General features: G+C 46.3%; 3 protein-coding genes across 3 annotated transcripts in view; 2 read left to right on the top strand and 1 right to left on the bottom strand.

Moving 5' to 3' along the window:
* The window catches only part of LOC132571344 (zinc finger protein 850-like), a 359929-nt gene that overhangs the window by 242813 nt on the left and 97458 nt on the right, over positions 1-19658 (bottom strand). The gene's annotated exons all lie outside the window — the stretch shown is intronic.
* The window catches only part of LOC132571235 (zinc finger protein 883-like), a 216748-nt gene that overhangs the window by 174783 nt on the left and 22307 nt on the right, over positions 1-19658 (top strand). The gene's annotated exons all lie outside the window — the stretch shown is intronic.
* Positions 318-19063, top strand: LOC132571267 (zinc finger protein ZFP2-like). Its single transcript, XM_060238021.1, has 6 exons — positions 318-408; positions 8308-8808; positions 12129-12240; positions 13721-13839; positions 14489-14615; positions 15049-19063. The coding sequence occupies exons 2-6, from the start codon at positions 8356-8358 to the stop codon at positions 16221-16223; spliced, it is 1986 nt and encodes a 661-aa protein (XP_060094004.1). The 5' UTR covers positions 318-408; positions 8308-8355; the 3' UTR covers positions 16224-19063.

Genomic DNA, 19658 nt, shown 5'->3' with positions numbered 1-19658 from the left:
TGTGTGATCCCTTTAAATGTGGTGGCCAGAACTCCCTTTGGAATTCAATTATGTTTGTCACAACCTTTCTCCTGGTTCCACCCCCAAAGTCCCCAGATATTTCTTCAATTGGACTTGGCAATTCTACCAAGAACATAGAGGAGAAGGCATTGCGAGGCCTATTTCTGAGCTGGCTGAACAGCGCAGCCCTGTGCAGAGTTACTGGGCGTCGCTGACGGCAGCCCGGCCGACGCTCCTGGCGAGGACTGGTCGTATTTGCCTTTCCTCTGCAGCACTAAAAGGGTTAAAACCACCAAGATCCTTGCTAGAGAGGCCGGGGGGGGGGAGGGGTTTGCTTTTGCACAGCTCCAGAGTCCAGGGAGGATTGCAGAGAAGCAGCAGCCGGATCTCGGAGAGGTCTCCTTCAAAGTGAGTTACTGCGGGGGATCAGCTTTGTGATCTAGGAAAGAAGGCTGTGATCCTACTCAGCCAGGGTTGCCAACTCCTGGCAAATTGCTGGAAATGGGGGTGGATTCTAGAAAAGGACCGATTGTGGGGACGGAGATGGGAACCAGGCTAGAGAGTCCCCCCTCCAATGCAGCCTCTTTCTCCAGGGGAGCAGATTTCTGCCGGCTGGAAGCCAGGGAAATCCTGGGAGGGCAACAATGGGAGGGCTTCTAATGCCCTAGCCGCACTGGTGCACCTCCTGATGGCCCCTGGGTTGTGGGCCTGACCGCTGTGTGACACAGAGTGTTGGACTGGATGGGCTATTGGCCTGATCCAACATGGCTTCTCTTATGTTCTTATGGGAGGACTTCAGGCCCCACCTGGAGGATGGCAACCCTGTTAGCGCTCAGTTTTGTTCCACTATTTTGTTGGGCGCGGACGAGGCGGACAATCAGTGTCTTTCAATACAAGAAAAGGTAAATGTGTGAATCTGATATGTTCTGTTGCTGGTCATTTTCAAAGGGGAAAAAAAGCAAACAAAAAGCTGGCCTTTTTTCGGTTGGATGGGTAAAAAAGGAAGGGGGAAGGGAACTCTTGCCAGCGTTGGAACCAACCAGAGCACCATCCTGAGACCCTGATTTGGGCCCAGTGTGGGGCTGGGGCTGCCAGCTGGTGTTCTTGGCCCTCCCAGCAGAGGAGGTGGGAAATTGGGAAAACACCCAGTTTGGTGTAGTGGTTAAGTGCGCGGACTCTTATCTGGGAGAACTGGGTTTGATTCCCCACTCCTCCACTTGCACCTGCTGGAATGGCCTTGGGTTAGCCATGGCTTTCACAAAAGTTGTGCTTGAAAGGGCAGCTGCTGTGAGAGCTCTCTCAGCCCCACCCACCTCACAGGGTATCTGTTGTGGGGGAAGAAGATAGAGAAGATTGTAAGTTGCTCTGATTCAGAGAGAAGAGCGGGGTGTAAATCTGCAGTCTTTTTCTTCTGTGGTCAAGGTGCAGAGAACTTAGCAAAGCCAGGGAAGATCATGGAAACAGCACCAGTGTCCACCAATTGCAGCACGAGGTGACTCCCCTCTGACTGGCAGGGTGGGGCGGAGCATGCTGATGTGGCCACACCCTCTGGTATCAGCCTCCCACAGGGCCAGGAGGAACAAATGGCACATCACTGTGAGGATTGTGGCATGAGCGACGTAAACACACCAGGGAGTGCCACAGATGTGAGTTCAAGTACCCACCAGCAGCAGCATTTTGCAAACTGAATGCACCGGGAGAAAACATGGCCCAAATTGCCAGGAGTTTCCCAACCTGGAGTTGGCAATCTCTCTCCAGATACACTTAGTAGCCAGTGTTCCCTCCAAGCTGCAGTCTTGTGAGCTACTGGCATTAAAGTTGTGAACTACTGGCATTAAAGTTGTAAGCTACTGCATCAATTAGTGTGCTCTGTGGTCATCCTTCCTGAGCTAAAGCAAAAATGTGTGAGCTGGAAGCTAAAAATCTGTGAGCTAGCTCACGCTAACTCAGCTTAGAAGGAACACTGTTAGTAGCCATCTGAAGCTGTTCAAGGGCTGGATTTAGGCTTGTTCCCAAAATGGGCTGACTTTTTCACTCAAAGAGTGATTAACATGTGGAATTCACTGCCACAGGAGGTGGTGGCGGTTACAGGCATAGCCAGCTTCAAGAAGGGACTGGATAAACATATGGAGCAGAGGTCCATCAGTGGCTATTAGCCACAGTGTATGGGTGGAACTCTCTGTCTGGGACAAGTGATGCTCTGTCTTCTTCTGGTGTAGAATTGTTTTCTGGGGCCCCAGAAGGTAGGACCAGAACCAACGGGTTGAAATTAAATCAAAAGAGTTTCCGGCTCAACATTAGGAAGAACTTCTTGACTGTTAGAGCAGTTCTTTAGTGGAGTAGGCTTCCTCAGGAGGTGGTGGGCTCTCCTTCCTTGGAGGTTTTTAAACAGAGGCTAGTTGGCCATCTGACAGCAATGAGGATCCTGTGAATTTAAGAGGAGGTATTTGTGAGTTTCCTGCATTGTGCAGGGGGCTGGACTAGATAACCCTGGAGGTCCCTTCCAACTCTTTGATTCTTGGTGCTGGGGGGGGGCAACAATGGGAGGGCTTCTAGTGTCCTGGCCTCACTGATGGACCTCCTGGTGGCACTTGGTTTTTTTGGCCGTTGTGTGACACAGAGTGTTGGACTGGATGGGCTACTGGCCTGATCCAACATGGCTTCACATGTTCTTATGCTGAGTCAGTGGTGACTGATCTACTGGTGCCTTAGGTGGTAACTGAGCAGCAGCAGCTAATCTTCCCACAAAGGAGTGATACTTTCTCCTGGATCAAGGAGGGTTTGGCTGCATCCAGGGTGGACAAAAATCAATGATTTTTTTTAAATCAAAAAGATCGTATTTTTAATTTAAATCGGATTTTTTAAAATTTAAATCAAATTTTCCTTATTTAAATTGGATTTTTAAAAATTTAAATCGGATTTTTTAAAATAAAATGCTTTTTGAGGAAAATATATCATCATCCAAAGGCTATTCCATCATGAAATAAGGATTAGTTTTTAATTCTGAAGCGTAAGACTGTATATTCATGCAATGTTTAAATTTTTTGGTAATAAATTCTATTAATCCATTCACAATCTCATGCTCTTCCAGAGGTTTCTGTAAAATTACTGGGCAGTTTCTCTGTCTACAAGATATTATCACAGAAGACAGATGCTTGGTTTTGCAGTTCCCAAAACTCTTAATTTGTGTCTGCAGAGGTCACATGCCTCTTCTACACAGCAAAAATGTTATAACATGAACAGTTGAGAAAAAAAACCTTAATCTCATTGTTCTACAAACCTATGTACACAGAGTCAACCCCTTAAGTGCTAAATTTCAAAAAGTTCAATGGATAGAAAAAGATTGCTTGGAGTGGAATAGCTCTGCACAAGAAGAAACTTAAGTGTGAGGAGGAGGGAGGGGCAAGCAAGAAAAACGAGAGTGAAACTTTTTGAGCAGAATACTCCACAATACTTTGGATTCTTTGTGTGCATAACCCGAGGTTTGTCACATTATTCTTTCCCTGGAGGAGAAAACCCATAATGGCAGCAGTAGGGTTGCCAAGTCCAATTCAAGAAATATCTGGGGACTTTGGGGGCGGAGTCAGGAGACTTTGGGGGTGGGGCCAGGATCAAGGCTGTGACGAGCATAACTGAACTCCAAAGGGAGTTCTGGCCTTCACATTTAAAGGGACGGCACACCTTTTCAATGCCTTCCTTCCATAGGAAATCATGAAGGATAGGGGCTCCTTCTTTTGGGGCTCATAGGATTGGACCCCCTGGTCCAATCTTTTTTAAACTTGGGGGGTACTTTGGGGAGAGGCACTAGATACTATACTGAAAATTTGGTGCCTCTACCCCCCAAAAAAGCCACCCCAGACACCCGTGGACCGATTCTCCATGATTTTCTATGGGAATAAATCTCCCTAGGGAATAACAGAGTTCCCATCAGACATTTCCCTCCCCTCCCCTCACTTTCTGACGACCCTGAAGCGGGGGGAGGGCCTCCAAACCAGGGGATCCCCTGCCCCCACCTGGGGATTGGCAACCCTACCGGGTGGGGACAGGGGATCCCCCGGTTTGAAGGCCCTCCCCCCACTTTAGGGTCATCAGAAAGTGGAGGGAGGGGAGGGAAATGTCTGCTGGGAACTCTGTTATTTTGTATGGAGTCTTATTCCCATAGGAAATAATGGAGAATTGATCCGCGGGTATCTGGGAATCTTGGGGGGGGGCTGTTGTTTGAGGTAGAGGCACCAAATTTTCAGTGTGGCATCCAGTGCCTCTCCCCAAAATACCCCCCAGGTTTAAAAAAGATTGGACCAGGGAGTCCAGTTTTATGAGCCCCAAAAGAAGGTGCCCCTATCCTTCATTATTTTCTGTAGAAGGAAGGCATTTAAAAAGATGTGCGATCCCTTTGAATGTGATGACCAGAACTCCCTTTAAGTTTAATTATGCTTGTCACACCCTTGCTCCTGGCTCCACCCCCAAAGTCTCCTGGCTCCACCCCTAAAGTCCCCAGATGTTTCTTGAATTGGACTTGGCAACCCTGGGCAGCAGGCCTTAAAAGAGACCCAGGGTGATTCCGCATTAGCCTTTGCTCCAGCTCCAACGCTGTGTTTCCCCCGGGGCAGATGTTGGTTTCCGCACATTATGACCCGGGGTGGCAGTTTGACCCGCCTCCGAAGAGTGCTGCCCCGGATTAAGGAGATCGGCAAAATACCAGATCTTTTTTTTGATGCGATTCCGAGGCTCAGAATTTTATGTGCAGAACTCGAGCCGATGCGCTGTCAGACTTCTTGCATCAGTAGAACACACCCACATAACTTCACGCCCATGATTCCGCCCAGTTATTTCGTCATACTTCCGCAATTTTACTCCCTTTGAAAATTATGCAATATTTTCCTGAAATGGATTAATTTTTTTTAAAAAACAACTCATTTCGCGTTACAGCGCGAAAACAATATAACGATGTAACGCTATTTTCTTTTTTTTTGAATGCATCACTTACTTGCACCCTTCTTTACTATATTCCACGTGAATTTGATAATGTGCCATTGCATCGCGATTACGTTCTTCCCCCCTTCAAAAAAAATCCTGCTATATTTTTTTCCAAATAAGATCGTTGCAACGCAACTAAATAAAAAGCGATGTTGCATGAACTACTTTAAACATGCATGATTGCCACCTTTATCAATCTCCTACCCCCCATGGCCTCAAACGGGAGCGGAAATTTGATTATGTTTACAGCTTTATATTTTTGATAGGTTGGGGAAACTTTCTCCCTTAACCCCTCTGCATATTTCTCCCCCCCCCCTTCACGCATCTGTTTGTAATTTGTTATAGGTTTTAACAGAAAACTGTGTGCTTAACATTCAGCGTGTGTGGATAAAAACGGTGGATCGCCGACTCAGATTTCATGGTGCTTAACCTGCCAATGGCAGGGCGAAAGGAAAACACGTGACTTTGCCAGTATTATGCCTCTGGCATTACGTTGTAACGCAAACACGCATGCGTGTAAAAAAAAGGGAAACGTATGAGGGAGGGGGAACTCCGGGAGCAGCGGTAATGTGGAATCAGAAAACATGGAACAGATTGGGAATTGAATCCGGGGGAAATCTGCTAATGCGGAATCGGGAAATCTGGCCCGCATGGAACAACCCCGGAGCGAAAGGAGGGCAAACGCCAAATGCGGAATCAGCCCCAGTTTGGAAATATTTTAATGAAGTTCCTCTACCTATCTATAATGTGTTTCTAATAGTATTAAAATCAGTATTTTTATATAACTGTAAAACTAATATGAACAGTTGTTATTCTAAAAATGAAATTTTCATCTAATTGTGAATATCAAGGTTATACCAGCAAAAATGAATCTTTATGTAGAAAACTATGATTAAATCAAGTCTTACTGATCACAATTTAAATCAATTTGATTTACATCAAATCCACCCTGGCTGCATCTATGGAGGGGCTGCTGATGTCACAAGGGAAACACAAGGGCTCATCCTGCAGCCCGTGTGGGGATCCCGCCATGGGTCACAGAAGAGGAGCTGTGAGTGCCCACCACCCCTGCAGGGGAGGCACCCCCATGGCTGTCCCATCCACTGCACTAGGTTGCTGACCTGCTGTTGAAATCACCCCTGATGGCACCTGGGTCTGTTTTTTTGCCACGGTGTGACAGACCGCTGGGCTGGATGGGCCATTGGCCTGATCCAACATGACTTTTCTTATGTTCTTCTCTGTAAACTGGTCCTTCCCTCGGAGTGAGTTGGGCCCCCTCATGTGGTGCTTGGACAGAGCTCTTGCCTTAAGAATTAGCCCCTAGGACAGACAGAGCAAAAGGAATGAGAGGCTAAGCTTGTAACATCTCTAAAAAGCCAAACAGAGACATTTAACCAGGCCAAACTTGCTTAATGTGAGAGCCACACAATAAACGTCAGATGTTTGAGAGCCGTTAAGGCATGAATGGAAGGAAGGAAAACAAATATATGGGGGAGAACATAAGAGAAGCCATGTTGGATCAGGCCAATGGCCCATCCAGTCCAACACTTTGTGTTACAGTGGCCAAAAAAATGTATATATATACACACACACACTGTGACTAATAGCCACTGATGGACCTCTGCTCCATATTTTTATCTAATCCCCTCTTGAAGCTGGCTAAGCTTGTAGCTGCTACCACCTCCCGTGGCAGTGAATTCCACATGTTAATCACCCTTTGGGTGAAGAAGTACCTCCTTTTATCTGTTCTAACCCGACTGCTCAGCAATTTCATCGAATGCCCACGAGTTCTTGTATTGTGAGAAAGGGAGAAAAGGACTTCTTTCTCTACCTTCTCCATCCCATGCATAATCTTGTAAACCTCTATCATGTCACCCCGCAGTCGACGTTTCTCCAAGCTAAAGAGCCCCAAGCGTTTTAACCTTTCTTCATAGGGAACGTGTTCCAACCCTTTAATCATTCTAGTTGCCCTTTTCTGGACTTTTTCCAATGCTATAATATCCTTTTTGAGGTATGGTGACCAGAATTGCACACAGTATTCCAAATGAGACCGCACCATTGATTTATACAGGGGCATTATGATACTTGGTGATTTGTTTTCAATTCCCTTCCTAATAATTCCCAGCATGGTGTTGGCCTTTTTAAATTGCAATCGCACACTGTCTTGACATTTTCAGTGAGTTATCTACCACGACCCCAAGTTCTCTCTCTTGGTCAGTCTCTGCCAGTTCACACCCCATTAACTTGTATTTGTAGCTGGGATTCTTGGCCCCAATGTGCATTACTTTGCACTTGGCCACAATGAACCTCATCTGCCATGTTGACGCCCACTCACCCAGCCTCAACAGATCCACATTGATGCCCACTCACCCAGCCTCAACAATCCTTTCTGGTTCTCACCACCCCGAACAATTTAGTGTCATCTGCAAACTTGGCCACTTCACTGCTCACTCTCAACTCCAAATCATTTATGAACAAGTTCAAGAGCATGGGACCCAGTACTGAGCCCTGTGGCACTCCACTGCTTACCGTCCTCCACTACGAAGACTGCCCATTTATACTCACTCTCTGCTTCCTATTAATTAGCCATTTTTTGATTCACAAGAGGACATGTTCTTTTACTCCATGACCCTCGCTCTTACTAAGGAGCCTTTGATGAGGAACTTTATCAAAAGCTTTCTGGAAGTCAAGGTAAACAACATCTATTGGGTCTGCTTTGTCCACATGTTTGTTCATCCCCTCAAAGAACCCCCTCACCCCCTCAAAGAACTGTAACAGGTTAGTGAGGCAAGATCTTCCATTACAGAACCCATGCTGAGTCTTCCTCAATAACTCGTGTTCATCAATGTGCCTACTCATTCTGTCCTTGATAATGGTTTCTGCCAACTTTCCCGGTATTGAAGTCAGACTGACTGGCCTGTAGTTTCCCGGATCTCCTCTGAAAGGATCTCCTCTGGGAGGAAGCAGGGAGAGGTGGAAAGAAAGCAATTTTAACTTTAAATGCCTTCTCCAAGCTGTCCATTGGGGCAGAGGGGCTCTGAGAGCCACCTAATGTGTGTGAAAGAGCCACATGTGGCTCCCTAGCCACAGTTTGGCCACCCTTGCATTTAATTTTCGCAAGAAACCAGTGCAGCATATTTAAAATACCTTGACATGTAAATAGCACAAATGATATTAAACCCGGTCTACAAACCACAAGAAGCACTTTTGTTCTGATTCGCCAGGACAATTCTCACGTGTCCTCTGAGCATGTTTGTAATTTTCAACGGTATATCTCCATTCTCATTTTTCCTTGTGACGTGTTACTCCCTGTGTCTCTCCTTCCCCCAGAGAGAAGCCTCTTTTCAGAGCCAAGTGAATAAAGGCATCTTTCCACAGATGGAGGTGACTCAGTTGAAGAGTCAGGTAATGGAAGAGCAGGACCCAGAAGGATCTGGAACTGGCAAGACAGCGAGCAAAGGCCCCCTTCCCCTCCAAGCTGGGAGTGGGGTTGAATTCTGGGAAAGGGCTGGGCCCGAAATCCTGGCTCAAGACACCATGACCTCAGATGTACATTGCCAACACTTCCGTCACTTCCACTACCATGAGGCTGATGGGCCTCGAGAGGTTTGGAGCCAACTCCACAGACTTTGCAACCAGTGGCTGAAGCCAGAGAGGCACACCAAGAAGCAGATCCTGGACCTGGTGATCCTGGAGCAGTTCCTGGCTATCCTGCCCCCGGAAATGCAGTACTGGGTCAGAGAATGCGAGCCAGAGACCAGTTCCCAAGCAGTGGCCCTGGCCGAAGGTTTTCTCCTGAGTCAGGCTGAGGAGAAGAGGCTGGCAGAGCAGGTGAGGGGAGTTCCTCCAGATGTGTCCAATTCAAGCAACGGTATCTGGCCTTGTCCTAAACTATTTTTTTAAGTTCGGTTACCTTTATTGGCATTAGAGAAAAAAGAGAGGGGGAAAAATAGATGTACACACACATATGCATACAAATAGATAAAACATGTCAACATGAGTCAAGACAAAAGAACATTCTAAAAGGGTCTAAAATCTGTACAAAAATAATTTAAAAGTCAGTCTGTCTAATACAAATTTAAATTGCAATACATTACTGCGTCTAAGAAGAGCAGCCTGCAAAAACTTTGCCACAGCATCAGTGGTGTTCCCATCTTTGTTGTTTAATAGATACAGCCATTTATATGAATCTGGAAGCTCTAGGATACTATCTTTAAAGTTTTATTGATATTCCAAAGATAAAAGGGAAAATGGGAATAGAAAATTAAGTTTTAGCAATACAGTTATAGTCCATTCTGCATGATAATAAAGCTTACAGATAAAATAACAAAGTATTATTATTATTCATTTTACACCATATCTTCATAGTCTATATAGAATATTATACAGATTGTAAGTCGACACTAGGACTATCTGTCTATATTAAATTACCTTTCAGCATTTAGTATACATCTTAAGAGAAAAGATAAGAATGGAAGTTCACACCAGAATAAGTTAAGTATCTAACCACGCATATAGCTTCTCCCAATGTTTTCTTGCATCTTCCTTAGATTCCCCGGCCAACAACTGGGATAAATAGTCCGATTCCGCCGTCTCCAAGATTTTCCCCATCATATCTAGTCTATTGGGGAAGCTCTAAGATACTATCAAGAATTAACGATAAAATGCTGCACTGAATATTCACATAATAACAGCATTCTAATAACACATGAGACATGGTTTCAATGGACACACTTGCACAAAGGCATAGAACTTTTTCACACAGCCTATGTATTCCGGTATGGAAGCTGGTCAGTTACTGAACAGTAACGGGTTTCTGCTGGCATTTCAGACAGACCCGACTCAGTAACTGGCTGCTACCGGAATACTATCACCTTTTCACACAGTCCCGCGGCTGTCCCAGTAGTGAGGCATGCCTGAAGTGTTACTAACAAAGAGCAGCTTCTTCCAGTTTTCAACCCCTCCTTCCGGGTTGAAATCGGTATGGGGCGCTGTGTGAAATGTCCAGTATCTAATCTGGGAGCAGTTTTTGCGCCCTTTTTCGCTCGCCGGCGCGCAATCTCCAGCTTTTGGGGGGGGGGGGACGTCGGGCTCAGATCGCTATAGCGCTATAGCGACGTATCACAACAGCATAACCATAGGGATACCTGGGTTCCATTAAGATGCCAGAGATCGCCGCCGCTGAAACCTGGTAACTTATCTCAATGGAGCCTAGCCATCTCTATGGTGTTGCTGTTGTGATACGTCGCTATAGCGCTATAGCAATCTTTGCCGGGACGTTAAAAAAAAATATAAGCTGGAGATCGCGAGCCGGCAGGCAAAAACGGCTGGTGCTGGTGGAAGCGAGATAAAAGCGGAACAGTGTGAAATGGCTTGCTTCAATCATGAAACCCTACCGGGGGAAAAAAAAATGTGTCTGAAAACTCCCATCCCTGTCTCGGATTACTGCAAGGCAGCACAATACCGACTCCCTTCTGGTTTCCACCGGTAAGTGTGAAAAGGCCCACTGTCTGTTAGCAAAAGGTGTACTGTTAAATCTCCCAGTTAAAATCACTGAAGGGAGGGCATGAGAAAAGATTCTGCGTAACGCTGGAGCCTGAAGTTGGTAAAAGTAGCTAGCAGGAACACCCACAGTGTGCAAGATCCCATGGCTAAGAGGGGAGCGTGTCTTATTAGCTGCACTGTACAGTTCAGATAGCTCTTCCTCAAATAATCTGTCCCTTATTGTTTGCATTGCCTCTAATTCTGAAAGGGAGAGAAGAGATTCAAAGGAAGTATTCCATGTTCTTGGTTTGTTTTCAATATTGACCAGCCATTGACAGCCTAAACGGTCCCTCAGTGATATTTGTCTAAGCGTTAAAGCCTCCAAATGGGAGATTTCACAGCTTCCTTCAGCAGCCTCTTCTGCTCAAGAATTTCATATCCCTCCAGAAGTTCGCTGATTGGAGGGTGCAGAGTCTAGGAGCAGAGCAGGATCCATTCCTTGTTCTCTTTTCCATTCCATCTCTTACCTATCATTCACGGCTCCCTGACCTGGACAGCCAAATCTCAGAAGTTTAAGCAGGATCAGTCTTGGGTAGTACTTGGATAGAATACCAGGGCCATGATGCAATGGCAAAGCACCTCTGAAACATCTCCTGCCTTAAAAACAAGTCTAGCTCGCCAACTAGCGGTAACAGTAAGGGTGATTCCAGACCAGCACTTTGGGTTGACTCAGCAACGGCTCTGAAATCGACCCCAAAAATCCTTCCACGCACAAACATCTGCTGCCCTTCCCCGTCCCACACTCACTCCATTCTCTGGCCTCTGCAGACCAGCTCAAAAAGCTACCACTTCTGAAGTGGAAGCAAGTTTCTAAGCCAACAGCCAGTCGCCCCATCCATGTCTGGAACCGGAAGGGCGCAAGAGAGGCGCCTTAGAGGTATGAAACCAGCAAGCTGCCCCAAGCTGCTTTCTTCTCCTCCTCCTCTTCCTCCTCCTTCTCCTTGTCCTTCTTCTCCTTGTCCTTCTCCTCTTCCTTCTTCTCCTCCTCCCTTCTCCCTTCCCTCTAACCAGAGCGCTTGAGTGCACAAGCTCTTGACTCTTCAGGGGAGAAAAAGAGCAGTCTGGCTTCTGAGGCGCCTCCCCATCTAAACAGGCCAAGTCGCCTTGCAGATGGGATGGGGCCGCCTCACCAGGGAGCTTGTGGAAGCATCAGGGCCAGTGCATGGGAGTAGGCAAAGTAGGCAGTTGTCTAGGGCGCCACCTCACCTAGGGGACACCACTGGGTGCCCCCTCCCTGACGCATGACTCTGGCTCCTGACCACTGTCACCTTGTCCTCTCCCATCACCAAGCTGCCCTCAACAAAGCCAAGCCACTCCCTTCTCCCCGATGTGCAACTTGGCCTCCCACCTCATCCTATCCTGCCACCCTCCTTCCAGCAAGCACTTATTCTCACAATTTATTAATAACTTATCACATTTTTTAAAAAAAAATAAAATTAAAAATCGGTAAATTCAAAATGTGAAAAGTTTCAAGCTTGGTGCTCTTCATTTTCCTTATTTTTTTCTTAATAATGGGGGGGCACTAGTTGGTGATTCGCCCAGGGTGCCAGAAAGCCTAGCACCAGCCCTGGCCATACATTAATTGATTTTCCTTGCTGCTGTTTCAGATGCTTCTGAAGATAGAAGCAACATTCCCTGAGGCAGAAGAAGCTTTCTTGGAGCAAGAGCACAGAGCGCACACCCAGGAATGTGCCCAAGATGACCTTACTGTTTCCTGTGGTAAGGACTCCCTGTACCTCAATGTGTTTGGGCACTCCTGTGAGTCTGATGGCCAGGGATAACAAAATTAAACTCTCCTTCACACAACATGATAGCGGCATCTGGCAGGCCACTGGGAAATAGGATGCTGGAGTAGGGATGGCAGACTGTGGCCTGGCACCAGTGTTCCCTCTAAGCTGAGTTAGCTTGAGCTAGCTCACAGATTTTTAGCCTCCAGCTCACACGTTTTTATCTTAGCTCAGGAAAATTGACCCCAGAACACAATCATTAATGCCAGTAGCTCACAAAGTAGAATTTTTGTTCAGAAGACACTGCAGCTTAGAGGGAACATTGCCTGGCAACACAGGTGGATCAGATTATATTGATGTCGTAATTCTTCCGTTTATCTGTTAGTGGTCCTTCTGATGGTATTGCTCAGCCGCATAGAGTGGCAGCCTTCTCCCAGTTAGTTATTTTAGGCCTGTCAGAAAATTTCAGCTTTTTTATTAATTAAGATAGAAAATAATAGTAATAAGTAATTCTGTTCTTATTTGTATTTTATTATATTTATAAGTTTTTAGAAGGTTCTTAATAGGTTAATATTACCTTTTATTCTTTTTTGTATTTTAAGTTGAATGCACCGGGGAAGTCATAAAAAGGGGGGAGGGAGATGGGAAATGTGATGCAATATGTTTGATGTTTATTTTTGGAGGATTATTGATTGATGTTGCTGAATAATAAAAAACTATTTTTTTTTTAAAAAAAGTTCAACTTTATGGGCCCTGTAGAATTGGGAGAGCCTCAGCCAGTGCAGGAGCTTGGCTCTGTAGCTCTGCTGGGTGATTTAAGTTTGCTAGGCTCCATCCAACTGCAGAGCTACTGAGCCAAGCCTCTCTTCCTTCACATGGCTGAGGCTCTTCTCCCTCCTCATCCCCTGGGGAAGGATGGAAAGAGCCAAAGTTTCCATTGCCCAGTTCCCTCCATCGGGGGAGATGCAAAGAAAGCACTTTTAAGATCAATGAAGTTTTATTCAAGCTATGTGCTTTTTGCCTCGCTACAGAGAGAAGAAGAGAGTTTTGTTGGGCTTGTTATGGGTTCAGCTGGGTTCCCCTCCTCTTTTTCACTGTATTCATGCCCTCCAGTCTTTCTCAATAGGAAAGCAAGTCAACTATTTAGAAGAGGTGTGTGAGAACAAAAGTTGGATTTATACCCCGCATTTCGCTCAGAATCTCGGAGCGACTTGTAATTGCCTTTTTTTCCTCACCCCACAACAAACATCCAGTGAAGTAGATGGCACTGAGAGAGCTCTGAGAGAACTGTGACTGACCCAAGGTCACCCAGCTGTCTGCATGTGGAGGAGTGGGAAACCAAACCCAGCTCTCCAGATTAGAGTCTGCTGCTCTTAACCACTGCACCAAACTGGTGAAGCAGGGACCAAATAAGCAAGTGGAATAGAAAGTCCTGGAAAAGACCTTTCTTTCCTCCTTTGTCTTGCTAACAGGCAGTGGAGAGATGCTGTTGAGCAATCGTCATTCCAGAGGTGTGGAGATGGCTGCTGTACCTTCAGTCCAAGTTGGGGATCTGAGCAACACACAGCCTGGGCCCATCATCCTTTATCAGGTGCAGGGGGTGTAGCCAGAAAAATTTGGTTGGTGGGGTGTTGGGAAATCTGGGGGGGTGGAGGAGAGAGGGGGTGAGGAGACTGAGAGAGATTCTGTCAGTAGCCAGCTGGTGCATTCTTACCAGCTCTGCTGCATTTTTCAGGGCCACGGAAACCTCTCCCTGCTCCTTCTCTGCTAGGCAACCACGCTCCTCTTGCTGATTTGTTATCCCCTCCGGAGACTTCCTTCGCAGCATCGCTGGAGCTGCACGTGGAGAAAGGCTGTCCATGTGGGCAGGGAGAGCCTGCCACCAGCCCCCGACCTTGGCCTGAGGGGACCTGCACCAGGGGAGGAATGATGTAACCCAATCATATGACCCAGCCACCCAGGGGTGGAATTCTAGCAAGAGCTCATTTGCATATTAGGCCACACCTCCATGATGTAGCCAATCCTCCAAGAGTTTACAAAAAAGATCCTTGTAAGGTCTTGGAGGACTGGCTACATCAGGGGTGTGTGGCCTAATATGCAAAGGAGCTCTTGCTAGAATTCCAACCCTGCTCTTTACCCATGTCAAGCCTTCCATTCTGGACCTTCTCAGACTATACCTTTTGAGTATGCAATCTTTGTCTGGTATAACCTCTGATAAGAGAATCTGCTTTTTCTTCCAGTGTCCCTTTGCCTTTGAGGAAGTGGGTGTGCATTTCACCACAGCAGAGTGGGCCCTGCTGGATCCCCACCAAAGAGCTCTCTATCTGGAAGTCATGCTGGAGATCTGTGGGAGTGTGGCCTCTCTGGGTAAGGATCTTTCATAGATGCAAATTGCTGTCATTGTGATGAGGCATGTTATCAAAATACTGAACTGCAAAACATTGTTCCGACTCCTGTCCCTCCACTGGCCCATAAGAACATAAGAGAAGCCATGTTGGATTAGGCCAATGGCCCATCCAGTCCAACACTCTGTATCACAGTGGCAAAACCCCCCAAGTTTCATCAAGAGGTTCACCAGTGGGGCTAGAAGCCCTTCCACTGTGCCCCCCCAAGCACCAAGAATACAGAGCATCACTGCCCTGGACAGAGAGTTCCATGACCATGTTTCTTGACCATATTTCTGCTCTTTCAGAAAAAAAATTACTTTTGTTTGAATTTCTGTTCTTCCCCACATAAGAATGATATTCTTTCTCTCTCTCTCTCTCTCTCTCTCTCTCTCTCTCTCTCTTTGCGAAAGAAGCCAGAATTATAAGAGAGACTATGGTGGAGACAGACAACAGCCTCTCATCCAGAGAAAGTAACCATCTTCAATGTCATCAAAGAACCCAAATAGGGGGGAAACCTTTTGAATGCTCAGAGTGTGGAAAGAGGTTCAGTCAGAGTGGCGATCTTCTGCTACATCAGAGAATCCACACAGGAGAGAAGCCTTTCCAGTGCTCAGAGTGTGGAAAGAGATTCAGGTTGAGTGGTACTCTGGAACAGCATCTAAGAATTCATGCAGGAGAGAAAGCTTTTGAATGCACAGAGTGTGGAAAAAGATTCGGTCAGAGTAGCACTCTGCAACACCATATAAGAACCCATGCAGGGGAAAAACCTTTCGAATGCTCAGAGTGTGGGAAGAGATTCAGTAAGAGCCGCAATCTTCAACAGCATCGAAGAACCCACAGAGGGGAGAAACCTTTTGAATGCTCAGAGTGTGGAAAGAGATTCAGTTCCAGTAGCCATCTTCAGCAGCATCAAATAATCCACACAGGGGAGAAACCTTTTGAATGCTCAGAATGTGGAAAGCGATTCAGTCGGAGTGGCACTCTTCGAGATCATCAAAGAACACACACAGGAGAGAAACCTTATGAATGTTTAGTATGCGGAAAGAGATTAAGTCAAAGTTGTCATCTTCAAGACCATCAAAGAACTCACACAGGGGAAAAACTATTTGAATGCCTAGTGTGTGGAAAGAGATTCAGTCGGACTGGTACTCTTCAGCGGCATCATAGAACCCACACAGGGGAGAAACCTTTTGAGTGCACAGAGTGTGGAAAGAGATTTACTCAGAATTGTGATCTTCAAAAGCATCAGAGAACCCACACAGGGGAGAAAGCTTTTGAGTGTTCAGAATGTGGAAAGAGATTCAGGTGGAGCGGTGATCTTCAAAGCCACCAGAGAGTCCACACAGGGGAGAAACCTTTTGAATGCCCAGACTGTGGAAAGAGATTTAGTTGGAGTGGCACTCTTCGACAGCATCGAAGAACTCACACGGGGGAGAAACCTTTTGAATGCGCAAGATGTGGAAAGAGATTCAGGTACACTGGCCATTTTAAAGAACATCTAAAAACCCACACAGGGGAGAGAAGCCTTTTTAATGCTCAGAGTGTGGGAAGTGATTCAGTCACAGTGGCACTCTTCAGCAGCATCTAGGAACCCATGAAGGGGGTAAAACCTTTTGAATGGAGTTCGAGTAGCAGTTTTAGAAAACCTCTAAGAACCTACACAAGGAAAAACCATGTAACCTCTTAGCCAATGAAAAGAGCACTTCTCTTATTGCGCAGCTAAAAGACAACCACAGACCACATGAAGCATTGAAACAATAATATCTTGTAAAAAGCTTTAATCTACACAGAAATCTTACCCTAGCCAAGAAGAAATGTTATACATGCTCAGACTCTAGAAGGAGCTTTAACCATGTTTGAAACTCTCAGATTTCACAAGGAAGAAAGCAAAGATGAGCTCTGCCATTTGAAGACCAAGCAAAAACCAGGGCTGGGAAGACAAAGAGAACAACTGCACACAACTTCCCAAGAACAATAATAATACAGCTCCAGAAACAAAGCAGTGTAACGTGTTAAAAATGCCAGAAATTTCAAGAAATTACATAGAAGAATTACAATATGGTAAGAATAACACACATAATAGAATGTAGCTGACAAGCAAAAACATAAGCCAATCAATAAACCAGAAAAGATGTGTATATAAACTAGTAAATCATTTCTACAATCAGAATGGCTGAGAACAAATGGGCATTATGGGGCGGCTTGGAGGCGTCCCGAATTGGAATGGCTCAAAAAGAGCCATTCCGGAGCCTCCACACTCTCACCCACATGCCACCTGCATCCCATCCGTGAGGCGGCTGGACACCTCCACATGGGAAGGTGACCCAGAAGCCGGATTCCTTTTTTCACCTCGGGGGGGGGCAAGCACTGATGCGCACAAGCGCTCTAGCGCTCTGAATGGTTTCTTTTAAAACAAACCGAGAAAGAAACCATGTTTAAAGAAGAAGATGACCACCTAAGTTCACTGTCCCACAGCATCTCACCCTCACAAGCCCAGGACATCCCTCCAATATTAAGCAAAGACTCTCAGTCTGTACCTCAGCCTCTAGGATTGCCCAGACCTTGAGGGGAAAGATGGAGAGCCTATAAGGAATTCCAGAATCTCCACTCCCTCACCAATTCCCTCCTACACACATGACTTTCTAAAATGATTATCTGTGGGGGAGGAGAAGGGCTTTTTTTGTAGCAGGAACTCCTTTGCATATTAGGCCACATACCCCTGATGAAGTCAATCCTCCAAGAACTTACAAAGCTCTTTTTACAGGGCCTACTGTAAGCTCCAGGAGGATTGGCTGCATCAGGGGGCTGCGGCCTAATATGCAAAGGAGTTCCTGCTACAAAAAAAAAAGCTCTGGGGAGGGGCCTGGGACAAATGGGTGAAAAAGGGCATTCAATTGTTGCTCCCAGTGGCCACTGTGATCCTTCCACCTTTTCAGGTTTCCCTATTAGGACAGAAGGCTTTGAGAATTCGGGTTGCTGGCTGGTCAGATGGCCTTATTTAGGAGAGCCTCTTTCCTCAAAGGGAAGGTGGCCCAAAGCTCGACTGAGGGAACTGCCAATTCATTTGCTGGCAAAACTGAAGAATTAGAATTTCTCTTTCAGGAGATATGAGGAAAAAAAGAGATTGTCAAGCTACTAGATACTAAAACTCTTTCCCCTGAGGCAGCCAGGCTGTCCTGGAGTGGGTGAGAGAAGGAGCCCAGAGCCTGATGGAGGACAGTGCTGATTTCTTGGCAGCTTTGTGATGTGTCCAGCCAAGGACAAAGTTTCTCTTTGTCAAGCTAACAGATATTGTTTAAAACTCTTTCCCCTGAGTCAGCTGGACTGGCCTGCAGCAGAAGAAAGAAGACGGCCCAGAGCCTGACAGAGGGTAGTGCTGATTCCTTGGTGGGCCCAAAAAGGAGAGAGCTGAAGCATCAAGAGATCTGCAGCAGCAGAAACCTCTGAAGAGCACAGAGGCCCTCTGCACTTGTATGGACTTGCCCTTGTCCTGCTGCTACCAGGCCCCATTTGTTGGAGTTGTGGTCATAAAGTTATAGGGCCCATCTGGTCAAGCTTTCTGGTTCACACAAGGGCTACCTGCTGTCTCTAGGAAGAAGAGAGAGAGAATGAGTGCAACAGCCCCTCCCCCCCGCTTCAGATATATCAGAAAGTGGGAGGGGGGATGGTTGTAGGGTGCTCCTCTCACTGTGGGAATTACCACCTCCTTGGGCCTTTTTTTGTAGCAAGAACGTTGCATATTAGACCACACACTCCTGATGTAGCCAATCCTTCAAGAGCTTACAGGGCTTACTGTAAGCTTCAGGGGGATTGGCTACATCAGGGGTGTATAGCCTAATATGCAAAGAAGTTCCTGCTACAAGAAGAGCCCTGATCCCACCCCCACCCCCAGCAAGCAGGATGTAGAAAATAAATACGATGTGCCTATGTCAACAGGAAGTTGACATAGGCAGCAAGTTGGTGACATCAGGGACGACCCTCTGGATTTTGGGCAAACCTCTGTGGTAGACTTAGCTTCAAACTGTAGCCTTTTGACCGAAACCTGACCATTCCCCTCCTCCCCATTACTGACATGCCTATGTCACTTCCTGGTGATGCAGATGTTATCTCTTGCTTCTCTCTCCTTGCTCCTGGAAAGGTAAGCCTCATTCCCTGCCTGCACATCTGACTGACCAGGTAACCCCTAAACTAGGATCCTATTATGTAATTTCTGCTTTTATCTAATATGTCACGTTAATACTTAGACTGTGCTTCACCTCTGGTTTTCCAGATCTCTACAGGCCAAATGCCTAGTGTGTTGTCGTTTGGATGTCCCACTGTACTGATTGTACCGATACATTCAATGTAATCTTGCCTTGAGTTCCAGTGAGAAAGGCAGACTGTAGACAATGTAAATAAATAAAATACATTCTCTGTTCCTGTTCTAAATTATGGCTATCATGGAATTTGCACCCTGGTGTCAGTTGCAGGACTATCCTCAATTAAAGAAGGCTTCCAGTGTGGTCGGAAAGCTGTCTTTATTGATAGATCAGTAGCACTACACAACTGCTTCAGAACTGGCTCACCTCTGAGGTGACCAGTCTTTTGTACCTTATCAAGGGCCGTTACGCAGCCTGCCAAAATACAGTGCTAAAAAGCCCATGCAGAGCAATGCAAATTAGTTCCCACCACCTTTTCTCATTAGAAGAAGATAACATTGGATTTATATCCCGCACTCCACTCTGAATCTCCGAGTGGCTTACAATCTCCTTTACCTTCCTCCCCCACAACAGACACCCTTTGAGGTAGGTGGGGCTGAGAGAGCTCTTACAGCAGCTGCCCTTTCAAGGACAACTCTTGAGAGCTATGACTGACTCAAGGCCATTCCAGCAGCTGCAAGTGGAGGAGTGGGGAATCCAACCTGGTTCTCCCAGATAAGAGTCTGCATACTTAACCACTACACCAAACTGGCTCTCAACCAGTTTGTATCCTGCCCTCCACTCTGAATCTCAGAATGTCTCACAATCTCCTTTATCTTTCTCCC

This window comes from Heteronotia binoei, chromosome 5 (genome assembly GCF_032191835.1).
Source record: "Heteronotia binoei isolate CCM8104 ecotype False Entrance Well chromosome 5, APGP_CSIRO_Hbin_v1, whole genome shotgun sequence".
In the NCBI taxonomy this organism is placed as follows: Eukaryota; Metazoa; Chordata; class Lepidosauria; order Squamata; family Gekkonidae; genus Heteronotia; species Heteronotia binoei.
Note: the sequence above shows the minus strand (reverse complement) of the source record. Positions and strands in the feature narration are given on the sequence as shown.